Source organism: Podarcis bocagei (assembly GCF_964188305.1).
Source record: "Podarcis bocagei genome assembly, chromosome: 3".
Lineage (NCBI taxonomy): Eukaryota > Metazoa > Chordata > Lepidosauria > Squamata > Lacertidae > Podarcis > Podarcis bocagei.
In genome coordinates this window covers 107,127,300-107,153,912 of record NC_138127.1, presented here as the reverse complement: position 1 = coordinate 107,153,912, position 26,613 = coordinate 107,127,300, and the positions used below count along the sequence as shown (strand labels likewise).

General features: G+C 46.6%; 1 protein-coding gene and 1 long non-coding RNA gene across 2 annotated transcripts in view; one reads left to right on the top strand and one right to left on the bottom strand.

Moving 5' to 3' along the window:
* LOC308584266 overlaps positions 1-1,734 on the top strand; it is a 480,133-nt gene extending 478,399 nt beyond the window's left edge. The window contains exon 3 of the long non-coding RNA XR_014006721.1: positions 1,618-1,734. This is a non-coding gene — a long non-coding RNA (uncharacterized lncRNA). The remainder of the gene's footprint in view (positions 1-1,617) is intronic.
* A 2,711-nt stretch (positions 1,735-4,445) lies between these two features.
* Positions 4,446-26,613, bottom strand: part of RP1L1 (RP1 like 1) — a 30,271-nt gene continuing 8,103 nt past the window's right edge. Inside the window, exons 2-4 of the mRNA XM_081188908.1 lie at positions 24,545-25,205; positions 15,071-15,239; positions 4,446-11,705 (exon numbers count right to left, since the gene is read on the bottom strand). Of these exons, the coding sequence (XP_081045034.1) occupies positions 5,257-11,705; positions 15,071-15,239; positions 24,545-25,183 (7,257 nt within the window). The 5' untranslated portion in view covers positions 25,184-25,205 and the 3' untranslated portion in view covers positions 4,446-5,256. The remainder of the gene's footprint in view (positions 11,706-15,070; positions 15,240-24,544; positions 25,206-26,613) is intronic.

Sequence of the window (26,613 nt, the reverse complement as noted above, 5' to 3'; positions counted from 1 at the left end):
GATCTGGGGTTGCCCATTTTGTGCCCTCAGATGCCCCCTTGGCACCCAGCAAGACCTCCTGACTCCCCACTTTTAATAAAAGTTTTGGTGACCCCCCTCTTCATTTTTTGATGGTGTTTTGTTTGGGGGTGTGTAGGTGTTTTGCCAGGTTTTTTTTTTGGGGGGGGGGCACATAATTCCGAGAAAGAAAGTCCTTTTTTGTGTGCAGTTAAACAATGGAATCCACTCTCACAAGAGGCAGCGATGGCCACCAAAGTAGAAGGTTTTAAAAGAGGATTGGATGAATTCAAGGAAGAGGCAGAGGCGTAGGAAGGTCAGGTCAGGTACCCGGTGCAGAAAATTTCTTGTCAACCCCCACCCCCACATTTCTTTCTTTCTTTCTTTCTTTCTTTCTTTCTTTCTTTCTTTGGCCTGCAAAAATGGTTTTACGTTATTTCACATTTTCTTACAAAGGAATAATAAGAAGTAATAATAATAATAATAATCTTTTATTTGTACCCCGCCTTCCCCGGCCAAAGTCGGGCTCAGGGCGGCTAACATCAGATACATAACATTGGTATAAAATCAAACAATTATTAAATTACCTCCTAAAAACATGTCAAAATCAAATTAAAGTCTTATTAGGTGGCTTTCCGCAGGGTTAGTGTTGGGAACAGTAAGTGCTCCGTTGAATTGAAATCTCAGCCTTCACAACATAGGAAAACGTCCAAGTCAACAGCTGTTTTCATGGGGGAGGGTCAAGATATTCACTGATATGCATGAAATTTCATATACAGCTATATAATCCCTAGTGTAGTAAGAGAAGACCTTTGCAGCAGGCATTTTCCATAAAAAAAAGTTTTTTATGAACCACCCTAGTAGGGCAGTAATTGTTCCTTGATAATTTGTCACCCCCCCTCCATGATGGCACCTGGGGGGCACCCCCTTCCTACGCCCCCCTTTCCTACACCCCTCAGGGTCCCTTCCAACTCTATGATAAGATCAGCATCCCCTAGATCTGGGGTTGGCCATGTTGTGCCCTCAGATGCCCCCTTGGCCCCCAGCAAGACCACCTGACTCCCCACTTTTAATAAAAGTTTTGGTGACCCCCCCCTCTTCATTTTTTTTACTGTGTTTTGTTTTGGGTGTGTGTGTAGGTGTTTTGCCAGTTTTTTGGGGGGAGCCCCACATGATTCTGAGAAAGAAAGTGCTTTTTTGTGCAATCCACTCTCACAGGAGGCAGTGGTGGCCTTGTGATAGGAATTTTGAGGTCTTAGATATATGTTAAATGTTCATAAGTGTACCAACCAAGCACGTACATAGATCAGCACAGGAAGACTGACCTGAAACCATTTTGATTCCCAAACTGACCAAATGTTTTCACTGCAAGGTTAAAGGAAAATGGAAAAGCCTCCCCATTGTCTTTTCCTTCACAAATCCTGTCTTAAGGGCACATTTAAGATATGAATAGGGTGTGAGCCTGTAACCTGGCTCAGGAACCAAGTATTTATCATTACAAAAGACTGGCCAGGCTCCCCAGGCAATCCAATCAAGTGACCATTAAACAGGTAACCTGGTAGACAGGAGGTAAACAAAGCACTCAGATTTCTGCTGTAGACCGCCCTTTCTGTGATGTAGGTATGATGTTTCTGGGGGTGGTCTTGGACTCCAGGGAGGGAATTTAAAATGTCTGTATAAGGGCAGGCGCACCTTTATTCTGGATCCTCCTCCTTTCCTGTGTGTGAGGGGAGCACCTGTTGCAACAGTTCAATAAAGATCAAGCTTACTAGCTGCTTTGTTCTCAATATTCTCTGCTTGGCCTCTGTTATTTTCTCCTACCAATAGGGAACCTACGTAAGGGCTCTATATGGGCTCTTGGGTACCCCATAAGGGGAAAAGGGCAGATTTTGTTTACAACAGTCACAGCCTCCAAAGTAGAAGGCTTTAAAAGAGGATTGCATGAATTCATGGAGGAGGAGAGCGCTACCAGTGGCTATTAGGCATGATGGCTGTGCCTCCACAGTTGGCTTCTGAATACCAGTTGCTGGAAACCGCAGGAGGTGAGAGTTGGTCTTGCGTTCAAATCCTGCTTGCGGGTTACCCACAGGTTGGCGACTGTGGGACTAGGATAGTGGCCTGGATGGACCTGATTCAGCAGACTCTATCACCAGTTTTTCTTCTGCGTAAAGGTTATTTTTGTGTGCCTCTGGCAGCTTCTCAAATGTCCATATGTGCCCCTCAGCCCCAAATAGGCTGGAGATGAAATCCCCATCCTAATTATATCCTAATAATATACATATTTTAAAAAAACCAGAAGCATTTTTACTTGGTATTATAGGTCAGGACATTAACAGGCAAGATGTTAAATTGTTTTTATATGCAACAACTGTGGCAAGAGCATTGTTAGCCCAGAAATGGAAATAAGAAGAAATTCCGACGAAAGAAGAATGGCAGACGAAATTAATGGACTATGCAGAATTGGACAAAATGACAGGAAGGATTCGAAACCTGCGGGACCAGAAATTTACAGAAGATTGGAAGAAGTATATGAATTATTTGAAGAGCAACTGTAATCAACAAATTACGCTAGTAGGACTACAAGAAGTTTTGTAAGGAGAAATATACGAAGTGTTACAAAGTAGAAAAAGATAGAGATATTGGTTATGAGTTTGAAATGTAATAGGGAAGATAAGAAATGCATACTAAGACAGGATTGATGGAAGTCAAAAATTTGAATAAGATGTAAAAGTATGTTTAATTATTGTTGAAAATGATATGTTAAAAAAACTAATAAAAAATTATATACAGTGGTGCCTCGGGTTACATACGCTTCAGGTTACACACTCTGCTAACCCAGAAATAGTGCTTCAAGTTAAGAACTTTGCTTCAGGATGAGAACAGAAATCGTGCTCTGGCAGCGCAGTGGCAGCAGGAAGCCCCATTAGCTAAAGTGGAGCTTCAGGTTAAGAACAGTTTCAGGTTAAGAACGGACCTCCGGAACGAATCAAGTACTTTAACCCGAGGTACCACTGTATATATATAAATAAAAGAAAGAAACCCCCATCCTAAATGTCCAAGGGAAAATGGAAGAATCCCAATAGTGTCTTTGCATCCAATGTGCAAACCAATTGTGTGTGTGTGTGTGTGTGTGTGTGTGTGTGTTTGTGTGTGTACAGAATCAGGTCCATCTGCAGCTTCCAATCTCCAGTCTCCTCCCAACACCTTTTCCTTGTTTCACTGGAAAATCCAATTTTTGGAGCCTGGCTGGCAAAGAGGAGACTTGGGGAGGGCTGGAGAAGGGAAAGGATCGAGGGTCAAAGCAACCAAGCTCTCCTCCTTGTGCTGAGTTAGGGATGAAATCCGAGATCTGTGGACATTTGGTGTGAAATATTTGTGGGAATCGAAGCTCACTGGCTTCCTCCCATCTCTGCTCCTGGTGTTTCTGCCCATGTTCATGCTTAGCAGCAAGGAGAGGCTTTTATGCAAGGAGCAAAGAATTAGAGAGCTCAGCCCCAGAGCATTTCCTGGCTGACCTACAGAAGCAGATCATGCAGCACAAAGATTGAGAGCCAGGGAGGCAGCTAAAATTAGATGCACTGCCAGGTTAAACTGAGAACTAGCCCTTCACGGCCTAGGACCCTCGTACCTACGGGACCGCCTCTCCTGGTATGCCCCGCGGAGGACCTTAAGGTCCATAAATAGCAATACCCTAGAGGTCCCGGGCCCTAAGGAAGTCAGATTTGCCTCAACCAGGGCCAGGGCCTTTTCAACAACAACAACAACAAATAGTACCAGTGGGTCATTCTGACCGGTGGGGTTGCCCACACACCAGCCTCCCAATTCATTTGGGCAGGGATTGGCTGCACGCCATCCAAACCAACAGGTTCAAATGACAAGGAAAGGGATTTTGTCTAGACTTTAGGAGGAACTCTCTGGTGGTATTAGAGGGACGTGGGTGGCGCTGTGGGTTAAACCACAGAGCCTAGGACTTGCCAATCAGAAGGTCGGCAGTTCGAATCCCTGCGACGGGGTGAGCTCCCGTTGCTCTGTCCCTGCTCCTGCCAACCTAGCAGTTCAAAAGCAGGTCAAAGTGCAAGTAGATAAATAGGTACCACTCTGGCGGGAAGGTAAACGGCGTTTCCGTGCACTGCTCTGGTTAGCCAGAAGGGGCTTAGTCATGCTGGCCACATGATCCAGAAGCTGTACGCCGGCTCCCTCGGCCAATAAAGCGAGATGAATGCCGCAACCCCAGAGTCGGCCACGACTGGACCTAATGGTCAGGGGTCCCTTTACCTTTACCTCTGGTGGTATTGGCTGTTTGACAGAGGAGCAGCCTGCTATACAAGGTGCAGGATTCCTTGGAAGTCGGTTGGGACAAATGACCTTTAAGGTACCTTCCAAGTGCGTGGTTCTAGCTTCCCATTGGGGTGGGGCATTTAAAAAAAAGAACGAAAGAAAACATAGATAACAAATCAGGTTTGTTTTATTTTCTCATGTGATGCACATCCATTTTCCACATTTCATTCACATTTACATGCTTGACTAAAAACAATTTTAAAAAAGCTATTTTTTAAAATATAAAAAGGCAGGGGGAACCCACACATTTGGAAAAACAGCCTTCTTGCTGCTTAAACCACACGCATTTTATACAGTTGTGCAAATGAGATTTGACTGTCCTTTTCCACCAACCATTTCCCCCTGGAAAGCTACAATTTGCTTGGTGGGCGGCAGGGAGCAGAGATACATATTGCTGCCTTTCCCTCCTCAAGTAAAAGGGACGACATATTGTCTCCGTGGTAAACACATAATCTGTTGAGAAAAGTTGGATTATCTTAAAAGTTCCACCAAGCTGCGCCGTTCAAATGACGTGCAAACGTCGTCAGCGAGTGGAAGTGTGAGTGACCTTGTCTATGCGCACAAAACACCTATGGAACTCCCTGCAGGTTTGTCCATAAGCAAAGCTTCTCATTCAGGAAACAAATGCCCCGTCCCCTTGGGAGCAAATAGTTCGCCCTATGAATTGAGTGCAAGGGGCTCTGAAGGAATTCCAGTTTGCCATGTGGAGAAGACATTCCCTGCAATGCAATATTCGCAACGGGAAGTCGCTTATCTGCACTGCTGTGGCCGATTCCCCCGTTACAAAGATACACAGGTATTTGCTCTGCCAGTAGACGCAAACAACATCGAGGGAATCAGAGGGTAAGAGATGTCTGGTTTAGTAGGACTTGAGAAAACAAATACTTCTCCGATGGTCCCCAGAGTCTTGGGTGGCTTATTCTAGAAGTCCAGGTCGTCTTGATCAATCGCCTCTGAGCTCGCCTCCTTTTTAGGGACTGGGCTGCTTCCGCCTTTGCTCTTGCCAGTTTTGGGTTTCTTCTTTGCCTGAGTGGATGCTTGGTCTTCTTCTTCCTCTCCCTCTTCCTCCTCCTCCTCCTCCTCTTCACTATCTGGGTACATCTTTGTGGGTTTGGTCTCTGCGTCGCCTTCTGTCTCTCCATCCTCACCACCACCACCACCACCACCCTCCAGTTCCTTACAGTCGTCTTCTTCGCCACTCCCCTCCTCAGACCCTTTCTGGGATTGCTGGGAACAATTCCCCATAGAGGAGAAGGCGGAACTTTTTCTCTGGGTCTCTGCCCCTTCGGTGGCTCCTTCTTCCATTTCTCTGGGGTCTTCACTGCCACCGTCCTGCACAGGTTCGCTGCCCACGGCTGCCTCTGCTTCCTCGCCATTTGCCTCTGCTTCATTTTCTCCTGCTTCTTCCACTTCTGTCTCTAACTTGGCATCGCCCTCATCCTCTTCTTCACCGTCTGCCGGAGGCTGTTCCTCCACTTCTGCTGGTGCCTCAGAGACCTCACCATCGTCAACATTTGCTGCACATTCAGGTTTGTTATCTCCTTCAGACTCCTCTGGATCGGCTGCCGCACCATCAGTTTCATCTTCAGTTTTAGGTTCCTCTGCAGCTTCTTCTTCTTCGTCTACTGCCTCTTCCTCCTCATTCATTTCCCCCTCTCCTTCACTTTTGGCTCCCACTTCCTCATCGTCTTCTTCCATTGCAACCTCCTTTCTCGCCTCTTGTTCCTCTGCTTCCACTTCCTCTCCCCCTTCTTCCTCTTCCCTTCCCTCTTTTTCTTCTTCACCTTCTCCTTCCCCTTCCTCCTCCTTTTCTGCTTCCTCCTTTTCTTCTACTTCCTCCTCCTTTTCTTCATCTACTTCCTCTTCCTCCTCCCCATTTCCTTCTACTTCCTCCCCCTTTTCTACTTCTTCCTCCTCCCCCTTTTCTTCTACTTCCTCCCCGTTTTCTTCTTCTGCTTCCTCCTCCTTTTCTTCATCTACTTCCTCTTCCTCCTCCCCCTTTTCTTTTACTTCCTCCTCATTTTCTTCTACTTCCTCCTCTCCCTTTTCTTCTACTTCCTCCTTGTTTTCTTCTACTTCCTCCTCATTTTCTTCTACTTCCTCCCCCTTTTCTTCTTCTGCTTCCTCTTCTACTTCCTCCCCCTTTTCTTCTACTTCCTCCCCCTTTTCTTCTTCTGCTTCCTCTTCTACTTCCTCCCCCTTTTCTTCTACTTCCTCCTCCTTTTCTTCTACTTCCTCCTCCTTTTCTTCTACTTCCTCCTCATTTTCTTCTACTTCGTCTCCCTTTTCTTCTTCTGCTTCCTCTTCTACTTTCTCTTTCCCCTTTTCTTCTACTTCCTCCTCCCCCTCTCCTCCTTCCTCCATTGCTTCCTCTTGTGCTTCCCCACCTAATTCTTCGTTCACAGTTTCCTCCCCCTCAGCTTCCTCACAGTTCTGATTTTCTTCCTCCCCATCTGCTGGGGCTTCTGCTGCTTCACCTTCTGTCACTTCCTGCTCATCAGCCAACACTTCCTGCTCTGCCTCAGCTTCAGTGGCCTCCCCTTCTGCTTCCTCTTCTGCAATGTCCTCCTCTGCCTTGCCTCTCTGCATCCTCAAGATTTGCTGTAGGTCAAAGGCCTTCACGATGGGGGCATTGGCTGCCACCACCGGCCCTCGAGACTGCAGGGCTTTGGCCTCCATTTTCTTCTGGAAGCAGGCATCGCAAGGGCAGTACTCCTCTTCCCCAGGGGGGTCACTTATGTCATCTCTAATAGTCGTACTGAAAAAATCAAATTCCTCATCTAATTCCCTTGTCTCGCGCGGCTTGCTGCGGTCATTGTAGAGGGACATTTTGTGAATGCTCTGCAAACGGCGCCTTCGGTTTTCCACTTGCAGGATGGAAGAATCGCGGCGCAGCTGATCGTCCGGAGGCCTTGGGACCCTCCTGCCCACCCTGCTTCTGATTTTCCCTAACTCTTTCTCAATACTCTTTTGGATCCTCCGACTCACTTCCTCTTTCAGCTGTGCAATCATCAAGTCCAACTCCTCACTATTTGGCAAGTTCCACTTCACCTTGAAATCATTCATGGCGCTGACATAGTGAGCCATGAATTCCTTCTCGATCTTCTTCAAAAGCTTCAGCACCCAAACTGGGTCGGGGTCGATAGATTTCTGTGGGGTGATGAGGGAAGCTTTTGCTGTGGGTTGGCGAGAAACTATGTTGCTGGAGACTGTATCAGCTTCTGACTTATCCACCAGCTGTTTTTTGACACTCTCTTGGGGTTCGCTCTTATTTGTGTTTGGATCGGGTTCAGCTTGACTGTTGCTTGGCTCTTCAGCATTCTCTTGGTTGTTGCTTGGCTCTTCAGCCGCTTCAACATTCTCTTGATCATCGCTTGGCTCTTCAGCCGCTTCAACATTCTCTTGATCATCGCTTGGCTCTTCAGCCGCTTCAACATTCTCTTGGTCATCGCTTGGCTCTTCAGCCACTTCAACATTCTCTTGGTCATCGCTTGGCTCTTCAGCCACTTCAACATTCTCTTGATCATCACTTGGCTCTTCAGCCACTTCAACATTCTCTTGATCATCGCTTGGCTCTTCAGCCACTTCAACATTCTCTTGATCATCACTTGGCTCTTCAGCCACTTCAACATTCTCTTGGTCATCGCTTGGCTCTTCAGCCACTTCAACATTCTCTTGATCATCGCTTGGCTCTTCAGCCACTTCAACATTCTCTTGGTCATCGCTTGGCTCTTCAGCCGCTTCAACATTCTCTTGGTCATCGCTTGGCTCTTCAGTCACTTCAACATTCTCTTGGTCATCGCTTGGCTCTTCAGCCGCTTCAACATTCTCTTGGTCATCGCTTGGCTCTTCAGCCACTTCAACATTCTCTTGATCATTGCTTGGCTCTTCAGCCGCTTCATCAGCGTTCTCTTGACTGGGACTCTCTTCTACTTCCTGGATAGCGGGGTCCTCTTGGGTCTGCTCAACAGGGTCTGCATCAGCCTCATCAGCTTCTGCCTGCTCCACCTCGACATCTTCCATTTCTTCTTCTCCAACCACTTCTTTATCTCCCTCCTCCTCCTCGCCAACGTCACTGCCCTGGTTCTCATTGGTTTCTGTCGCGTCCTCTCCTCCAGTAGAGGCTGCCTTTTCTTCTCCTTCAGATTTTAAGCAAGGCTGGGAATGCTCCTCTTCCTCTTCCTCACTACAGCCTCCCTCTTCCTCTGCCTCCTCCTTCGCCTCTTCTTTGGTGGGTTTGGCTCCGTTCGTTTTCTCTGGCGACAAGGCACAGTCTCGGGCACCAGCAACGCTCCCCTCTCCTGAGCCTCCATCACCACTGCTCACATCCACTCCAGAAGAGGACAAGGGTGTGAAGTCGCCATCTTTACGGTCCTTGAAAGTGGAGGGCACTTTTTCAGGGGCCTCTCCTTGGAGGCCTGAGCTCGTGCCCCCTTTCTCTGACGTGCACCCAAACCAGAGAGCCTGGAAGATGTTCAAGAGCTCAGTGTACCTCGGCCTGTTCAGGCACTTGCTGGACTTGCTTGAGGGGTCCAGCTCTTCGTCAAGGATCTGCAAGCTAGCCAGGCAGGTGATCAGAATGTTTGCCGAGTTGCTGAGCTTTCTGCCCATCGTAGGGGAGACTTCGGGCAAGCTGTGTGAACGGTCCAGCTTGGCTTCTTGCTTGGAAGCCAGCAGCGCCTTCATGATCTGCACGGAGGTCTGGATGGTGCTGGGCAAGTCCTTTTTGTGGTTGTTCTGGCTGGAGATGACAGAGTGGTTGCATTCTGCTTGGCCTGCCTTAGCCTCTTCTGACACCGCTTTGGAAGCTGCCTCGTCATTGAGATCCTCAACGGCCCCCTCCTCAGCTGCCTCCTCGGCTGCCACTTCTTCTTCTTCCTCCTCTTCTTTTTTTCCTTCCGGCTCCTCTCCCAACGATTCATGGTTGTTTGAGCAACTGGGCATTTCAGCATCCAGTTCTGTGCCATCTCCGTCATCCTGCATTTCACATTTCATCAGCAGAGTCTCTGAGGGGATCTTTCTCAACCACTCGTGCACGACTTCTTCCGGAGAAGCGTTGGGAAGAGAAGAAGGGATGATGTCCTCATCGCCTTCCACCTCAGCCTCTCCTGCCTCATTATGCAGCGCTTCAGAAGGATCCCCTGGCCCGTTCTCCTCCTCCATTTCAGTGGGCTGCGAATGGGCTGCTTCCTCTTCCTCCTTGCTCGCAGTTGGCTCCGACCCAGTGGCGCTGGCGTTGTTCGATTTCTTCTTCAGCACCGCAGACCGACTTTTTTTGCCACTCGGCCTCCCTTTTGGGGGAGCTGGGCAGTGCAAACTGTACATGGACGCAGACTCTGACGCCAAAGCTTGACTAGAGCGTTCCGCGTTGGAATGGAGGCTGCTTTTCTTCCTCCTCGGCTTCGAGGACTGCGCCACGCTCGACTGCGAGCCAGCATGCTCGCTCCTCCCTGACGCCTCTGTCTCTGCGCATTTACTCTCCGAACGGGAAGACACAATCGACTGGATGCTCCCAAGGCCTTTGTTTCTCGCTGCCGCTGTGCAACCACATTTGGAGCACGTGGATTCGAACACACTCCCTGGCCTTGATGCCTTGTCGGTTCCATTTTTCCCATTGGAATTGGAGAAGCTGGAGCCAGCAGATGATTCCTTGCTGGAGGAATCCGGCTGGCCGCCCTCCTGGATGCTCTTGGAGGACTGGCTGCAATGCCCAGAAGAGCTACTTGCACTCTCCACGTTGCCGGCGGGAGGTGCCGCTGCTTCGCTTAAGGACGACACGTTGGAACGAGGAGAGCTTGAGTCGTGAGATGCATGGCATTCTCCCTCTCTTCCCTCCATCTCTGGAGAGCTTTTGGAGTAGCAAGAGGCCCTGCTGCTCGACCGTGCATCTTCTGCATGCAGAGACCGTTTTGTCCTCTTTTTCTTGATGGTGGACACCCTGGAGACTTTGGCGCCTGCCTCTTGGTGACTGTGGCTGTGCTTGCTCCTCCTGGAGGAAGAGGAAGCTGCCGCGCTGCACACCTGCGTTTCGTTGCTGTCTTCTCTCTGGCTATTCCCATCACAAGCTTTGGAACGGAAGGACCGTTCTGTGGAGCACCTCCCGCACTCGCTGACGTCATCCCTGACCGATTGGTTGGACGCCACATTTCCCAAGGTGGAATGAACTTTGCTGGTCTCCTCTTGTTCCCTGTCTGCCTCTTCCTCCACGGAGAATGAAGAGATTGGCTGAGCGTCTTCTGAAAGCTCATCCGGGTTGTCCCTTGTCCCAGGTGTTGTCCGCTGAATGGATTGGCTGTAGGCGCTCTTTGGAGAGGACGGGCAGCTGTCGTCTTCCAAGTCAACCTCGTCCCTCGCCTTGATGCTATGAGAGGAGATGGTCCTCACCACGCTGCTGCTCTCCTCGCACACTTTGATCTGGCTTTCCGTGGAACAGCGAGACGATTTCGACCCGCTGCTCCCCGCCCTGCTGCTGTTGCCCTCCGTTCCTTCTGCGGTCGCCATGGAATTGTCCTCATTTTGGGAATTGGCTAAGCAAGCTGCGGAAACCATTTCCACTGGTGACCCCCTTTTGCTCGTATTGCTCTGGCCGTGTCGACAACGGCATTTTTGCACCGCACGGTATTCTACCCTGTTCTCTACAGTCTCCGAGTAGCAAGAGGATTCCCGTACGACATGCTTGGAATATTCTTCTCCACTGGACGAGGTGCGGCTGTTCTCGACGGAGGCCGTCTTTTTGCGGACGACCCTACGGTGGGACGACGTGCTTGAGCAAGAAGAGTGTGTGTACCAAGTGTTCTTCACCCATGGCTCCTCTTTCTGGGAAGCATGCATGGGGTTCTTCCAAATGTCATACTCTTTGCATGGCTTGCCACAATTGTGGCAACACGCCTCCTCGTTTTCAGACACGTCAAGGTTCGAGATGTAGGAATCGGCATCGCAGGGATATAATGAGTCGTCCACCTCAGAGCTGACCTCCGGGTTCTCTTTCTCTGCGGGGTCTGTTCCATTGTCTTCGTCTATGCCTATCTCTTCACAGGACACCTTGCCCCTCAGACTGGACTTCTGGATATGTGTGGACCACTGGAGCGTCTCGTCGTTGAGCAGGCGGAAGCGGACTTTCATCTCAACGGACAGGCTGCCATCTTTGTTCACATGCACCCTCTTCTCGATGTCATCGTTGACCAAGGAATGAACCAGGTTGCCTGCTTTGGAGTGCGGGCAGTGGCTCAAGCAGGGGGCGCCATTCTCCGGCGATGTCACGAGGCCGTTTGGATAGGATTTTTCCGACGACAAAGAGAATCTCGCGGAGCGATTGCTCAAGGCTGACCGCGGGTGGATCACACTCTTCTTGGCTTTGAGTCCAAAGTTCACTGGAGTTTGAAGGAGATGGGGGTGTTGAGGAAACACAAAAAGGGAAATTATAAGGAATTATGCCAAGCATACAGCGACACTTAGGACAGTAAACTGGGAGCTCAGTGATATTGTTATTATTATTGGCTCCCAGTACGTTTCCAAGCACAATTTAAAGTGTTGGTGCTGACCTTTCAAGCCCTAAACAGCCTTGGTTCAACATACCTGAAGGAGCGTCTCCACCCCCATCGTTCTGCCCAGACGCTGAGGTCCAGCGCCGAGGGCCTTCTGGCAATTCCCTCACTGCAAGAAGCCAAGTTACAGGGAACCAGGCAGAGGGCCTTCTTGGTGGTGGCACCCGCCCTGTGGAACGCCCTCCCACCAGATGTCAAAGAGAAGAACAACTACCATACTTTTAGACGACATCTGAAAGCAGCCCTGTTTAGGGAAGCTTTTAATGTTTAACAGACCACTGTTTTTTAATACTGTGCTGGAAGCTGCCCAGAGTAGCTGGGGAAACCCAGCCAGATGGGTGGGGTATAAATAATAATAATAATAATAATAATAATAATAATAATAATAATAATAATAATAATAACCTGCCCTTTGCCATAAGGTCCCAAGGTGGCTTACAACAGCAAAACAACATCAAAAACAATTCAAAACAACCCACAGCATAAATATAAGGTGGGTCCTAAAAACATATGCCTCAGGTGTTAAAAGCCAAGGTACAGAGGTTGCTGCTGCTGCTGCCGTTTTATGACGTGTCTGGCACTTAGGAATCTGCAAGATCTTCAAAGCTCTATGGCTGTTTGCAAAGGGCTTTTAAGGCAGCCCCTCCCCTCCAGACACAAGAGCCTCAAATGGGAGCAGGGGGAGGCCCTTTGCAAAAGGGCTCTTTGAAACAGCCAGCCCTTTCAACACCACTCAAGCGACATTTAGAGGAGGATGCAGGCTGCTTCCTAATGTGCTCTGCAAAATCACTGTTTAACGCAGCCTCCCTGCTTTAAACATTCCCCCAAGTTCCCATCTGAGCTACAGAATTGCCATAAAAATTATTATTATTTAGCTGTGATTCCTGCATTGCAGGGGTTTGGATTAAATGTGCCGTTGCGCTAACCCTGCAATTCTCTGGTTCATTATAAGTCCTGATACTTACTGCTCCAAAATATAACAAACAAAGCACAACTCTATATTTTGCAGTATGTTAATGTAATCATTGTTCTCTCATGCTTTACTCATCCATTTTTTTTTTTAAAAAATAAACCATTCTTCTTGCATAGGAACATTATTTCCCCTCCCCCCTTCATTTTTTGAAATACCGAATTTTTCTGTGTATAACACGCCCCCGTGTATAAGACGCCCCTTATTTTGGGGGACACAAAATTAAGAAAATGGGAGGGGGGGAGATTGCCCTGTGTATAAGACAACCCCAATTTTTCTCTATTATTTTAACGTAAAAAAAACTGGGGACTCAAAATTAAGAAAATGGGGGGGAGGAATTGCCCAGTGTATAAGATGACCCCAATTTTTCTCCATTATTTTAACATAATGGAAGCCGCCCAGAGTGGCTGGGGAAGCCCAGCCAGATGGGCGGGGTATAAATAATAAATTATTATTATTATTATTATTATTATTATTATTATTATTATTATTATTATTATTAAAAACCCCTAGACTAAATGCTTCAAACAACCCAGCACTAGTATTTCTGCTGGTAATAAAATATTATATATATATATATATATAAATCCCATGTGTTTCAAAGATCGAGCACTCCCAAAATATAGGTCTAAAATCTGCTCAATGTTGAATGCAACTGATTTAGTCTCTGTTGTGTTAAGTATCACTGTTACTGAATCGTTCCCTTAAGCCTCCCAAGCAGATTTGGGGAGGAGATGGACAGGAAGTCCTTTTTAAGTAGGTGGAGGTACTTGTGCCAACTTCCGCTTCCCCGTCCCTTCTTTGCTGAACCTGCAGAACAGTGGCCTGTTGGGGGACCAGGAGGTTGAGCCCCCTGGCACCTGCCCATCGAGAAAAACTGAAAGACCTAAACTTCCCTAAACAGAGTTGCCTTCAGATGTCTCCTAAAAGCCAGGTGTGTCTCCTAAAAGTCAGGCAGAGGGCCTTCTCGGTAGTGGCACCCGCCCTGTGGAATGCCCTCCCAAATAAACATTTCCTTCACATCTGATGGGAGGGCATTCCACAGGGTGGGTGCCACCACAGAGAAGGCCCTCTGCCTGGTTCCCTGTAACCTCACTTCTCGCAGTGAGGGAACCACCAGAAGGCCCTCGGCGCTGGACCTCAGTGTCCGGGCAGAACGATGGGGGTGGAGCCGCTTCTTCAGGTATACATATTGCGATCTTGTACAAACTGTAGTTTTAATGAATTTTATTTTGTACTCATCCATTCACCTCTTTGGGGGCCCTCGTGCAAAGAAGTGGTATATAAATAAACCAATCAATGAATGAACTGTGATTTAAGGTATTTTTCTATCAGATCTGCAGAAACCAGGTTTGATAGTGGTTTGGCCCCATCCATTCCCAGTCCTTCCCCCCAATTCCTCACAATGGGAACTTCTTTATCTTCCAGCCCCCAAAATATTGTTGCTGGCACCCGTCTGTCTCAAGAGACAATGGAATATGCCTCCGGGGGTGAAGTCAAACTGCTGTGTTAATTTGTCTGCTGGTTGTTAATTTAAATAGCACCTCGCATTTGCTATATCCCTGTATATTTTCATGTTTTCTTCATGAGCAGAATACAGCTCCCCTGATCCAAAAACACTGAAATAGACGAGTTGGTTTGCCACCCATAACACTTGTGGTCTCATCAAATAACTTGGCTACATTTTGTCCATCCGTTAAATCCTTAATTGTGTTTGAACCAGATTGGTATCGCCCTATTAGGTTGCCCAGCATGTTAGTAGTATAAACTAAAAATTCATTATAAAAATAAATGGTGATAGTTCTGTGCATACAGTATCTTTTGTTTAAATTATTTCATCTAAGGTGGCAGATACTGGCAACGTATTTCTTATGCCTCCCTTCTCCACTGCTCTTCCTGATATCACGTCATCATTTAAACAAACAGAATTCATTTCAGCCAGGATAAGTTAAATGGAACCTCCATGGTCAGGCACAGTGTACCTTGGCTTGACAGATGCTGGAATATAACCAAGTGTTTCCCAAGGCATCTGAGTGGCTGCTGCCTGCAGTCTGAATTCAGACCTACATGGATCCTCATTCTGATCCAGGAAGGCCACCCAGATTTTGTCACCCCACCCTGAGACCTTTGGATGGGGTGGGTGATCAATACGTTTTCCAGAAAAAGAACAAACTGCTTCCAAACCACCAACCCAAATCCAGCCACCTGCCCTCTTTCTTACTTTCGTGGTTTTCGCCAACGTTGCCTCTGCTGTTGGACTGTGAAGGTAGACCGGGCAGCTTCTCTGAGGAGGGCTTCCGGGGGTTTTCCACCACGATGGGTTTGAAGGGCTCTCTCCCCACACAGACGAGGACATTGGGGCAGTGCAGCAGAGCTTGCATGTTGTCAATCTGGAGGGGAGGCAAGCACAGCAGACGTCAAAACTGGACTTATCTTACACACCACTTGGGAAGACAGGTGAGCTAATGCCAGTGTACTGGAAGAAGCAAAGATCATCAATGTCGAAGCAATGATTCTTCAACATCAACTTCGTTGGATTGGTCATGTTGTTTGGATGCCTGATGATCGTCTTCCAACGCAACTGCTCTATTCCGAACTTAAAAATGGAAAGCATAATGCTGGTGGCCACCTAGCAGTTCAAAAGCACGTCAAAGTGCAAGTAGATAAATAGGTACCACTCCGGTGGGAAGGTAAACAGCGTTTCCATGCGCTGCTCTGGTTCGCCAGAAGCAGCTTAGTCATGCTGGCCACATGGATGGGTTTAAAAACAGCACGGAAGGGAAGGTCGGGAAGTCATAAGAGGAAATGTGTATGAAATTTGAGATTAATTGGTTAAAGTTATGGAAACCTAATAAAAATTTCAACGCGAGGTGTCCTGAATTGTTTAGGGTTTTGCACACTAGCTTAGGAATCCTGAATCTGGCCTAGTAGCAGATGGGAAGCCCAGGCCTCACAAAGGAACCTCAACAAGGAGCCTGAAGTTCCCTCGGTCACAGTCCCAAAGCCACGGGTCTTCTGCCATAACATTGCCCAACATAACTGAGAACTGCCTTCCCCACCCACCTGTTCTCAGGCTAATCATAGAATCATAGAAATGTGGAAATGGAAAGGACCACAAGTCCAACCCCATGAGATGCAGGAATCTTTTTGCCCAATATGGGGCTCAAATCCACAGCCCTGAGTGAGCTATCCCACTTGGGATAACTCCAAGGGGGTTTAAATTCCCAAACATTGCGGAGAAAGGAAAGGATTACAGTGGTACCTTGGTTCTCAAATGCCTTGGTACTCAAACAACTTGGAATCCAAACACTGCAAACCCAGAAGTAAGTGTTCCGGTTGGCGAATATTTTTCGGAAGCCAAACATGCTCCGTTTTGAGTGCCACAGTTCGGTTTTGAGTGTTACGCTGAGATCGGTCTGCTTTTGCTATTTATTTTGCATTTTTGTTTTGGCAGCTCTTTTTTGTTTTGTTTTAGCGACTATGTGGAACCTAGTTCAGCTAATGATTGATTGTGCAACTGCAGTACAGTGGTACCTCGGGTTAAGTACTTAATTCGTTCTGGAGGTCCGTTCTTAACCTGAAACTGTTCTTAACCTGAAGCACCACTTTAGCTAATGGGGCCTCTTGCTGCTGCTGCGCCGCCGGAGCACAATTTCTGTTCTCATCCTGAAGCAAAGTTCTTAACCAGAGGTACTATTTCTGGGTTAGCGGAGTCTGTAACCTGAAGCATCTGTAACCTGGGGAGGGCGGGGTATAAATAAAATTTATTATTATTGTTGTTGTTGTTATGTCACTCTGGATATTTTGTATATCTGGGGCGAGGGGGAAAAACTTGCCCTCCTGAGGGCCAGACATCCATCTGGGGCCACATCACAGTGGCAAGCAGGGCTAGAAGCAAAAGAGAGCCAGTTTAGTCTTAGTGGTTAGAGTGACGGACTAGGAGCTGGGAGGCTGGGGTTCAAATCTTCATTTGGCTATGAAACCCACTGGGGTATTTAAGGGCAATCATTGCCTCTCTGCCCAGCCTCTCTCGGAGGGTTGTTGAGGGGATTAAATGAAAAGGGTGGGATACAAATGCAATGAAATCAATCAATAATAATAATAATAATAATAATAAGAAGAAGAAGAAGAAGAAGAAGAAGAAGAAGTTGGTGGAACAATGAATGTAAATGCTATCTCTGTGCCATAGCATACTTTCTGCACATTCCCTGGCTACCAGGAAGAAGTACTAAAAATAAATACAGTGGTACCTCGGTTTTCAAACGTAATCTCTTCTGGAAGACCGTTTGAGTTCCGAAAGGTTTGAAAACCAAAGCATTTACTTCTGGAAGCATTCACTTATGGAAAACTCAATATGGAAGCCGCATGGCATGTTCGACTTCCGAAAAGTGTTCGAAAGCCGAAGCATTTCCTTCTGGGTTAACGGCGTTTGAAAACCAAAACATTCATCAATGGAGATGTTCGAAAACTGAGGTACCACGGTACACCTGATTTGCCCCTGAGCTACAAAGCAGAAAATCCTCATTCAAAGCTTATCTTTGCCAGCATATTGTTGTGTAGGGCCTCGGCAAGCCATTGCTCTTTCCCTCAGTTCTCAGCTCACCACCTACCATTTGCAAATGGCGAGGGGAGGACTTTCCCCCCCAGCTGGAACTCTGTTCTGGCACGTGTCAGGTGGGTGCCATTGCCATTAGGGATCCATAAGCAAACCAAAGAACATCTGTCCTTCAAAACTGGTACTTATACAGATGTTGTGCTGAGGTTTTCCACCCTGAACCGTGCATGAAAATGCAGGCATTAGTGAAAATGATGTACAAAACGACATTACGTTAGGGGAAACACTGAAAAGTCCTTGCTGCTGGAATACAAGAGGCTCCATCAACATTGGCATTCCCTCGGCCGCTGAAGATAGATACCAGTCTAGGCAAGCAATTCTCCAGAACTTGTTGATGTAATTGTATTAAAACAGTTTTAACTGTTTATTTTATTGTCTGCCTGCCTATCTATCTATCTATTTCAGGGGTGGCCAACTCCCAAGAGACTGTGATCTACATACAGAATTAAAAACTGGCAGTGATTTACCCCCATTTTTGGGGGGAGCGGGACCGTATTCAATTTTAACGCCGCTAAGGGAAGGGAAGATCGCGATCGACCTGTTGGATGTCCCTGATCTATGAACTGATTGTAAAAAGGCAACAACCCTCAAAGGACTTTTTAAAAAAGATAAAACAATATAATTATCAGTCAGAAAAATCAACAACAATCATTTCAAATGTTCAAAAAGTTTAAATAACAATAGATAAAACAGATTATAACTTGCATCAACTTTCTAAACATCTGGGTAGACTTCTCTAAACAAGAATATTTTTAGCAGGCACCGAAAAGGGTATCACTTTATTTATTATTATTATTATTATTATTATTATTATTATTATTATTATTATTATTATTATTATTCTGTTGGGAGCTGGAGAAACGCAGCCAGATGGGTGGGGTAATAATAATAATAATAATGTTTTTATGTTATTTTCTATTTAAATTGTGTTTTGATTTTATAGCTATAACCAGCCGTTTGGGGCATTCGACTCCTTCAGCCATATACCAAAGCAGAGTGCAAGCAGCTGATAATAGCCAGATCTGGAAATGGTTTTCATTGTCAAATTCTGTGTTAATGCAGTCAAAATAGTGTGGCTACAAGTGATCACCAAAGAGAAGAGGAAGAGGAAGAGGAAGAGGAAGAAGAAGAAGAAGGGGGGAAAGTGATATTCTAGGCTGCATCAACAGAGGTCTAGTGTCCAGATTATGATACTGCTCTATTCTGCCCTGGTTAGACCACACCTGGAATAATGTGTCCAGTTCTGGGCACTGCAAATTAAGAAGGATATTGACAACAATTCTATGACAAGCTGGAACATGTACAAATGAGGACAACCAAGATGATCAAGGGTCTGGAAACCAAGCCTCGTGAGGAGCAGTTGAGGGTGATGGGTATGCTGATACTTTGAGTAGGAAACAAATTAATGGATTTTAATTACAAGAAAGGCGATTCTGACTCAACATCTGGGAAAACTAGATACTCTTGGGGTCCCTTCTGTCTCTATAATTCTATGGGTCAATTCTGTGACCCACTGAGATTTACTACTCAACCGAGCAAAGAGATAAATAGGCCCTTTTAGTCGTTTAGTCGTGTCCGACTCTTCGTGACCCCCTGGACCAGACCACGCCAGGCACTCCTATCTTCCACTGCCTCCCGCAGTTTGGTCAAACTCATGCTGGTAGCTTCAATAACACTGTCCAACCATCTCGTCCTCTGTCGTCCCCTTCTCCTTGTGCCTTCCATCTTTCCCAACATCAGGGTCTTTTCCAGGGAGTCTTCTATTCTCATGAGGTGGCCAAAGTCTTGGAGCCTCAGCTTCAGGATCTGTCCTTCCAGTGAGCACTCAGGGCTGATTTCCTTCAGAATGGATAGGTTTGATCTTCTTGCAGTCCATGGGATTCTCAAGAGTCTCCTCCAGCACCAGAATTCAAAAGCATCTATTCTTCGGCGATCAGCCTTCTTTATGGTCCAGCTCTCACTACTGGGAAAACCATAGCTTTTACTATACGGACCTTTTACTATACATCTTCCCTATTTTACAAGCACCGGAAAGGAACATTCCAAGATTCTGTGACTGTTGGGATTGCGGGGGAAACGGCTCTTGGGAAATGAGCTCAGGAGAGGAGTTGGGAAGCTGGACGAAGGAGAAAGGAAGAGGAGTTGAGTTGAAAAGTAGAAGGTAAATGTCAATATAAGCTGTGCTCGTGTGAACACTTGACAAGCCCCTCACAAGGGAAGCTGTGGCCTTCCAGATGTTGCTGGCTCCATCTCCCATCAGCTGGCACAGACCGTGATAAAGGCAGTTGTTTTCTAGTACCATCTGGAGAACCTTTGATTTCTCCCATCTCCAGATGTCTTTGGGGTCCTGTTGCGTTCTCAGCAAAGGGGAGGAGATAAACTGAGAAGCAAACAAGAAGGTATGCTCTCCTTGAAGGACCAAATACACACAGAGACTCTTGTCAAATGTAGAAAGAGGAGGCATGGAAGGTCAGGATTGTATCCACTGGTTTAGCCACTGACCTCCATGTCTTCTGGGTCCCATATTTGCCAGGCAGGGCTGGCACAAGAAATTTTGGCCCCTGAATCGAATCACAAAATGGCGGCTCTCTCCCAACCAGGAAAGAAGAGGTGAGTGAAGATCTACATCAGGAACACAGGGGAAATAAAGATCTAACTCAGGATCTGCTGCCCATCTTGCCACCATGACGCCAGGCCTTCTGTTCTGACACAAACTGATTTAAGAGTCAGTGTCATGTGAAAGATGGACTTAGGTTACATTCACACCATTTCATTTTGTTTCACTTTTAATTTTTATACCGCCTTTCTATATTACTATGCGCAAGGCAGTTCACAAGCTGAAAAAGCAACAAAATATAAAACGCCGCTCATCTTATAGCAATCTGATCCAATACGAATAAATCGTAATAAAAATATGACTTAATGTAAGCAACTTTTATCAAATGAAGTAATCCATTAAAATATACCCAATAAAATTAACCCACAACATATCAACACATAATTGAACAGAAATTCACTCTCGACAATTACAATAGATCGTTATTAATTTATAATCAATAAAAAGAACCACAAAATTACAATAATAAAATATCCCAATGCATTTTTTAAAAACCATGTAAAAAGACTGAATTGAGCAAGAAGGTTACATAGCTTATAAAATTATTTTTTTAAAAAAAGATTAAGCACATTTAAAGCACTTCAAATAGTCATGGCTTCCCACAAAGAATTATGGGAGCTGTAGTTTCTTAAGGTTTATGAGAAATCCTAGGAGTCCCCCATTCCTTTCATGGAGAGGTTTTACAATCAACACCTCCTCACAGGGAACTCTGGAAACTGTAGCTTTGGGAGTGAAATAGGAGAACCTTAATGATTCTCAGCAGTACCCTTAACAAAGTACAGCTCCCAGAATTCTTTGGGAGAAGCAACGAAGGTTTAAAGTGGTATCGCGGCATTTTAAATGCAAGGTGTGAATGTGGCCTCAGAGTGGGGAGACCTGGATTCAAATTCTCACTTTGGTCTAAAGCTTGCTGAGTGACTGGCCTATGCCCCTTTCCCCTTCGCTCCCTTCTCTGATGTCCTCTCGCATCTCTGCCTCCCAAAGACTTGCGTGGCTGTTTGTTGCAGCAGCCCTGGCCACAAGCTCCGCAGGCGAATGGTCCCTCAGGGGCTGCCCATGGGGTGCTGGGTGCCAGGAACAGAGGCAACCTCGGAGTAAGCAAGCAAGCAAGCAGGTGTGGGAACCCAGCCAGCCAGTCCGCCAGCCCTTGCTTTTGGGATGGACAGACAAGTCACAGGCTTCAGTAGAGCAATTTGATTTTTTTATATATAATAATATTTATTAATGTTTCACAAACAGTAAAAACAAATTCCAAAATTTAAACTACAAAAACAAAACACATTAAAAATACACAATAAGAAACAGTTAACAGAAGAGAAAAGAAAAGAGAAAGAATAAAAACAGAAAGAATAACCAAAAATCAAAACAGAAAGTAGATTAATATTTTCAAATCTTATATTTCCTTCACTAGTTTCTTGACCTCCTCACACCTCCCATTTTGTATTCCAATTCAAATATTAAATTCAGCAAATCCTTACCCTCTAATATTTATCCTTACTCCGTATATTAACCTATTATAAGTATCAATTTCCAATTATCAATCCCTATTTACATTTTCTTAAGCATCTTTTTACCAGTACCACTTATTTTCAATCAAACGTCATTTCAACATTCCTTAATTTTACAGTGCTTCTGCAGGTAGTCCTTAAATTTCTTCCAGTCTTCCTCCACCGACTCTTCTCCCTGGTCACGAATTCTGCCAGTCATCTCTGCCAGTTCCATGTAGTCCATGACCTTCATCTGCCATTCTTCCAGGGTGGGTATCTCCTGTGTCTTCCAATATTTCGCGATGAGTAGTCTTGCTGCTGCTGTTGCATACATAAAGAAAGTTCTATCCTTCTTTAACACCAATTGGCCGACAATGCCCAGGAGAAAGGCCTCTGGTTTCTTCAGGAAGGTATATTTAAATACCTTTTTCAATTCATTATATATCATTTCCCAGAAAGCCTTAATCCTTGGGCACATCCACCAAAGGTGAAAGAATGTACCCTCAGTTTCTTTACATTTCCAACATTTATTATCGGGCAGATGGTATTCAGTAGAGCAATTTGAGGAGGCATCTCTCTTTGGGTCAGGAGGGGTAACTCAGAGACCAGGGGCAGCAGCAGCGGCTGCCCAGAAGACTCCCAAGGAAGAGGGGAGAGGAAGCGGAGGGAACCCTCCACCAGGGAGGGTGTTCGAAAAAGGGTGAGAGGCTGCCAGCTCTGCAGGCAAGGGGTGGCGCAACTGGGTCTCTGAGCCCCCCAGGGGTGCCGCAGAAAGAATGGTCAAGGGAGCCGTAGACTCAAAGGGGTTGAAAACCTCTGGCCTTAATCTATCTCACAAAGTTGCTTTAAGGACGAAATTGGGGAGGGGGAGAACCCCTAAGGAAGAGAACATCAGAATAAAATTCAATTGCTCATTAATTGCACATTTATTCAAAATCTAGTTTAAACTACAGTGATACTCGGGTTGCAAATGTGATCTGTGCGGGATGCACGTTCGCAACCTGCAAAGTTTGCAACCCGCAGTGGCGCATCTGTGCATGTGCAGGTTTGCAATTTAGCACTTCTGCGCATGCGCAACGGCCGAAACCTGGAAATAACCCGTTCCAGTACTTCCGGGTTTTGGCGGTCCGTAACCCGAAAACCACCCGTACCAGGGACGCGGGTGGCTCACTGGGTTAAACCAGAGCCTAGGACTTGCTGATCAGAAGGTCGGCGGTTCGAATCCCCGCGACGGGGTGAGCTCCCGTTGCGCGGTCCCTGCTGCTGCCAACCTAGCAGTTCGAAAGCACGTCAAAGTGCAAGTAGATAAATAAGTACCGCTCTGGCGGGAAGGTAAACGGCGTTTCCGTGCGCTGCTCTGGTTCGCCAGAAGCGGCTTAGTCATGCTGGCCACATGACCCGGAAGCTGTACGCCGGCTCCCTCGGCCAGTAAAGCGAGATGAGCGCCGCAACCCCAGGGTCGGCCACGACTGGACCTAATGGTCAGGGGTCCCTTTACCTTTACCCCGAAACAACGCAACCTGAAGCATCTGTAACCCGAGGTATGACTGTATTCATTTTAATTAGTTCAACAAAATGAATGAACTTGATCCACTGATACCTGCTTTTCGAAGACTGGTGGTAATTTACACTTCCAGCACCTCCCTGCCACTCTACTGCCTCTTAGTGCCCCCCAGCCAGGCCATCCCATTGCCCCCCCATCCCGGGAGGCAATACCACCCACTCTGAGAACCACTGGTCCATCAGCTCAGCTTCTGCCTGGTTCTAGTAGAGAAGCCATCAAGCTTTCTAGGGCTGCTTGGGCTTTCATCATGCCACAATTTGCGCCCTGCACTTTTGAGCATGTAGAGTACACATGCTTTGGACCGAAGCAGCCGTCTTCCTGTGACCGTCTTCCTGTGACGTTAACATATGAGAGAGTGCTGGAGGTGAAATAGTTAAACAGGCTGCCCAGTCAGGACTCAGGGGGGTGGAGTCTGTGAGACTATAAAACCAGCTCTTGGAGGGGCAAAGGGAGGAGTTCATTGGGAGTTGGATGGTTGGTTGGAGTGGGAGTGAATTGGGCTAGAGTTGTGGGCAGGTTGAGTTAGTGTAACGAAATAGGCCGAGTCCGGAACAGTTAGGGGCTAGGAAGACAAGTAAATATCTGAGAGGTGGTTTAGTAAGTGAGAGCAGGTAGCGGACGTTATAGGTCTGGATAGGCACCCCATGAATGTAATGGACCGATACCGTTTATGAAACCACACGCTTGTTAAACTGCAATAAATAAACAGGTTTATGTTCCAATTTAACCCTGACTGGAGTCAGTATTGTCCCAGGGCCTGGGTGGTGGCAGCGAGAAATCAAGTAGTGGCACAGGGATCAATAGATGGTGAAACGTCTGGGGACCCTGTGTGATCGCTACAGAAAAGTCCTCCCCCTGGGGATTACCATTCTCTTCTCCAGAATGGAGTGAGTCAGTATTTTCACTAATTAATTAAATAAGAGAATTTTACTCTCAACACTGTTCCTCCCGGCTTGGCTTTTCAAGACCCTGGTCCCCAAAGCATAGCTTTAGGTTTTTGCTTCTAACCTTTCAAGCTTACCGTATTTTTCGCTCTATAAGATGCGCCAGGCCACAAGACGCACCTAGTTTTTGGAGGAGGAAAACAAGAAAAAATAATATTCTGAATCTCAGAAGCCAGAACAGCAAGAGGGATCGCTGCGCAGCGAAAGCAGCAATCCCTCTTGCTGTTCTGGCTTCTGGGATAGCTGCGCAGCCTGCATTTGCTCCGTAAGACGCACACACATTTCCCCTTACTTTTTAGGAGGGAAAAAGTGAGTCTTATAGAGCAAAAAATACTGTACTTCCACCGACCCTGAGCCTAAGCCTCCGCCAGACAGTCTTTTCAGATCTCTTGCTCTTATTGTTATCTGGGCCTCACGGCAATCTGGGGTTTAATCCTCAGTCCCACCCTCTGCGCCACAAAGACTCACCCTCTTCCCGTCCAACGTGTACAGCTTCTTCACCGTGAACTGCATGATCTCCGAAATCTCGTCCAAGAGAGTTTTGAAGCTCCGCGCGTTCCTGCGGTTGAGGATTATCGGCCGCCTGGTGCCCACATCCCCGTTCTTAACCAGAGTGACTTTCTTGGGTATCCGCGGACTCTGCTGGGCGAAAGCAGCCGGGTTGTCTTCACGCTTGATGTCTTGGGCTGCCCTCCGCAATGCGCTGGCCGGCTGGCCGACCTTCTGAGGAGCTGCTCTCCGGCCGGCGGGACCAATACTGATGGGCGTGACGTACTTCTTATCAGAGCACAGATAACACCCTCCGTCCTCCAGCTGGTCCAGGGTGCTGATGCAGTGCATCCCTCGCGGCGTCGTGATGGTCCTCACCCCGAAAGGCAGGGGGACTCTGTGGGAGAGGTCGTCCATCAGCGCATTGAAGCTCTTGAAGCTTCGCTGGTTGATGGCCATCTTGACCCCTCCAAACTGAGGGTCCCCGCTCTTGTAAAATGTTATCTTCTTGGCAGGGGCGACCTGGGTGAAGGCATTGGTCCGAGCCACGGGGGGAAGGGGCTGTTCATAGTTGTAGGGGCTGGCGGCGGAGACGGGGTCAGTGGGCTCCTGCGTCATCCTGGCGAACGTTTAGAGGTAACTGCAAGGCGAGAACAAGAGGTGTCTATGAATCGTATAATAATAATAATAATAATAATAATAATAATAATAAATTTTATTTTATTTTTAATTTATTGGATTTTCCACGATAATAACAAAAACCACAAATCAGAATATCACACAAAAACAGAAAACAGAAAAAAGAAAAAAGGGGGGAAGAAAGAAAAATCAATGAACAAAAGAAAAAAAAGGAACAATAAACAGATAAACAATAACAACAAACTTAATTCTTTACAAATCCAACCTTTTAAACATCTTGGTTGACTTCCTCTAGTCCAGGGGTCTGCAACCCGCGGCTCCGGAGCCGCATGTGGCTCTTTAACACCTTTGCCGCGGCTCCGGGGCAGATACTAGCGAGGGGAGGAGGCGCATTGTGCGCCCCGACACTCCCCACTGTGGCGGGCGCTGTACTGGCTGTGACATCGCATGGGGGCGGTGCGTGTGTTAGTCATGCACTGTCCTGGCGTCACCTTCCCGCCCGCCCGCCCGCTACATTGTAAGGGGCATGTACGCTGGTCACTGCATTGAAAGGGGGCATGTACGCTGGTCACTGTTTCGAAGGGGAGTGAAGAACACACACACAAAAAAAGGTAACTTGTTAATTTAATGTTTATTTCTATGAGGAGGAGTAATTCTGAGGGGTCAAACAAAGAAATAATAATAAAAAGTGACAAAAAAGTTATTTTTATAATGATGAGTTTTGCGGCTCCCAGTTTTTTTTTCTTCGGAAACGGGTTCAAGTGGCTCTTTTTGTCTTAAAGGTTGCAGACCCCTGTACTAGTCCTTGTAGTTGAAAGTAACAGCTTTCCAATATTGAACTAAATCATTATTGAACTAAAAACAATTTCCAGTTATAGTCCATCTTATTCACATTTCTTAATATTCTAAATCCCATTTATTTAATTATAACTTAGTTTAATCCAAGGCCTATTTGTTTCTTTTAAGTAATTTCTAATTTTTATAATAATCAATTTTATTTATGCCCCGCCCTCCCCAGCCAAGACCGGGCTCAGGGCGGCTAACACCAGGTATAAAAACAATTGATTAAAATACAGCTTAAAAGCAAGATTAAAATACAACATTAAAATGCAGCCTCATTTCAGTAGAAACTCAAATCAAAAACTTTTGGGGGATGAAAATGTCAAATCTTCACCAAGGCTAACTATCCAGACTGGTCCTACGTGGGCCAGAAAAAAGCCAGGGAAGTCCCCAAATAGGAGTTCCATCACAGAAGGAGAAAGGAAAAAGGAAAGAGGGGATGGGGATCAAGTTGATTCCAAGCCAAAGGCCAGGCAGAACAGCTCTGTCTTACAGGCCCTGCAGAAAGAAATCAGATCCCTGGTCTCATGAGACAGAGCGTTCGACCAGGCTGGAGCCAGCGTTGAAAA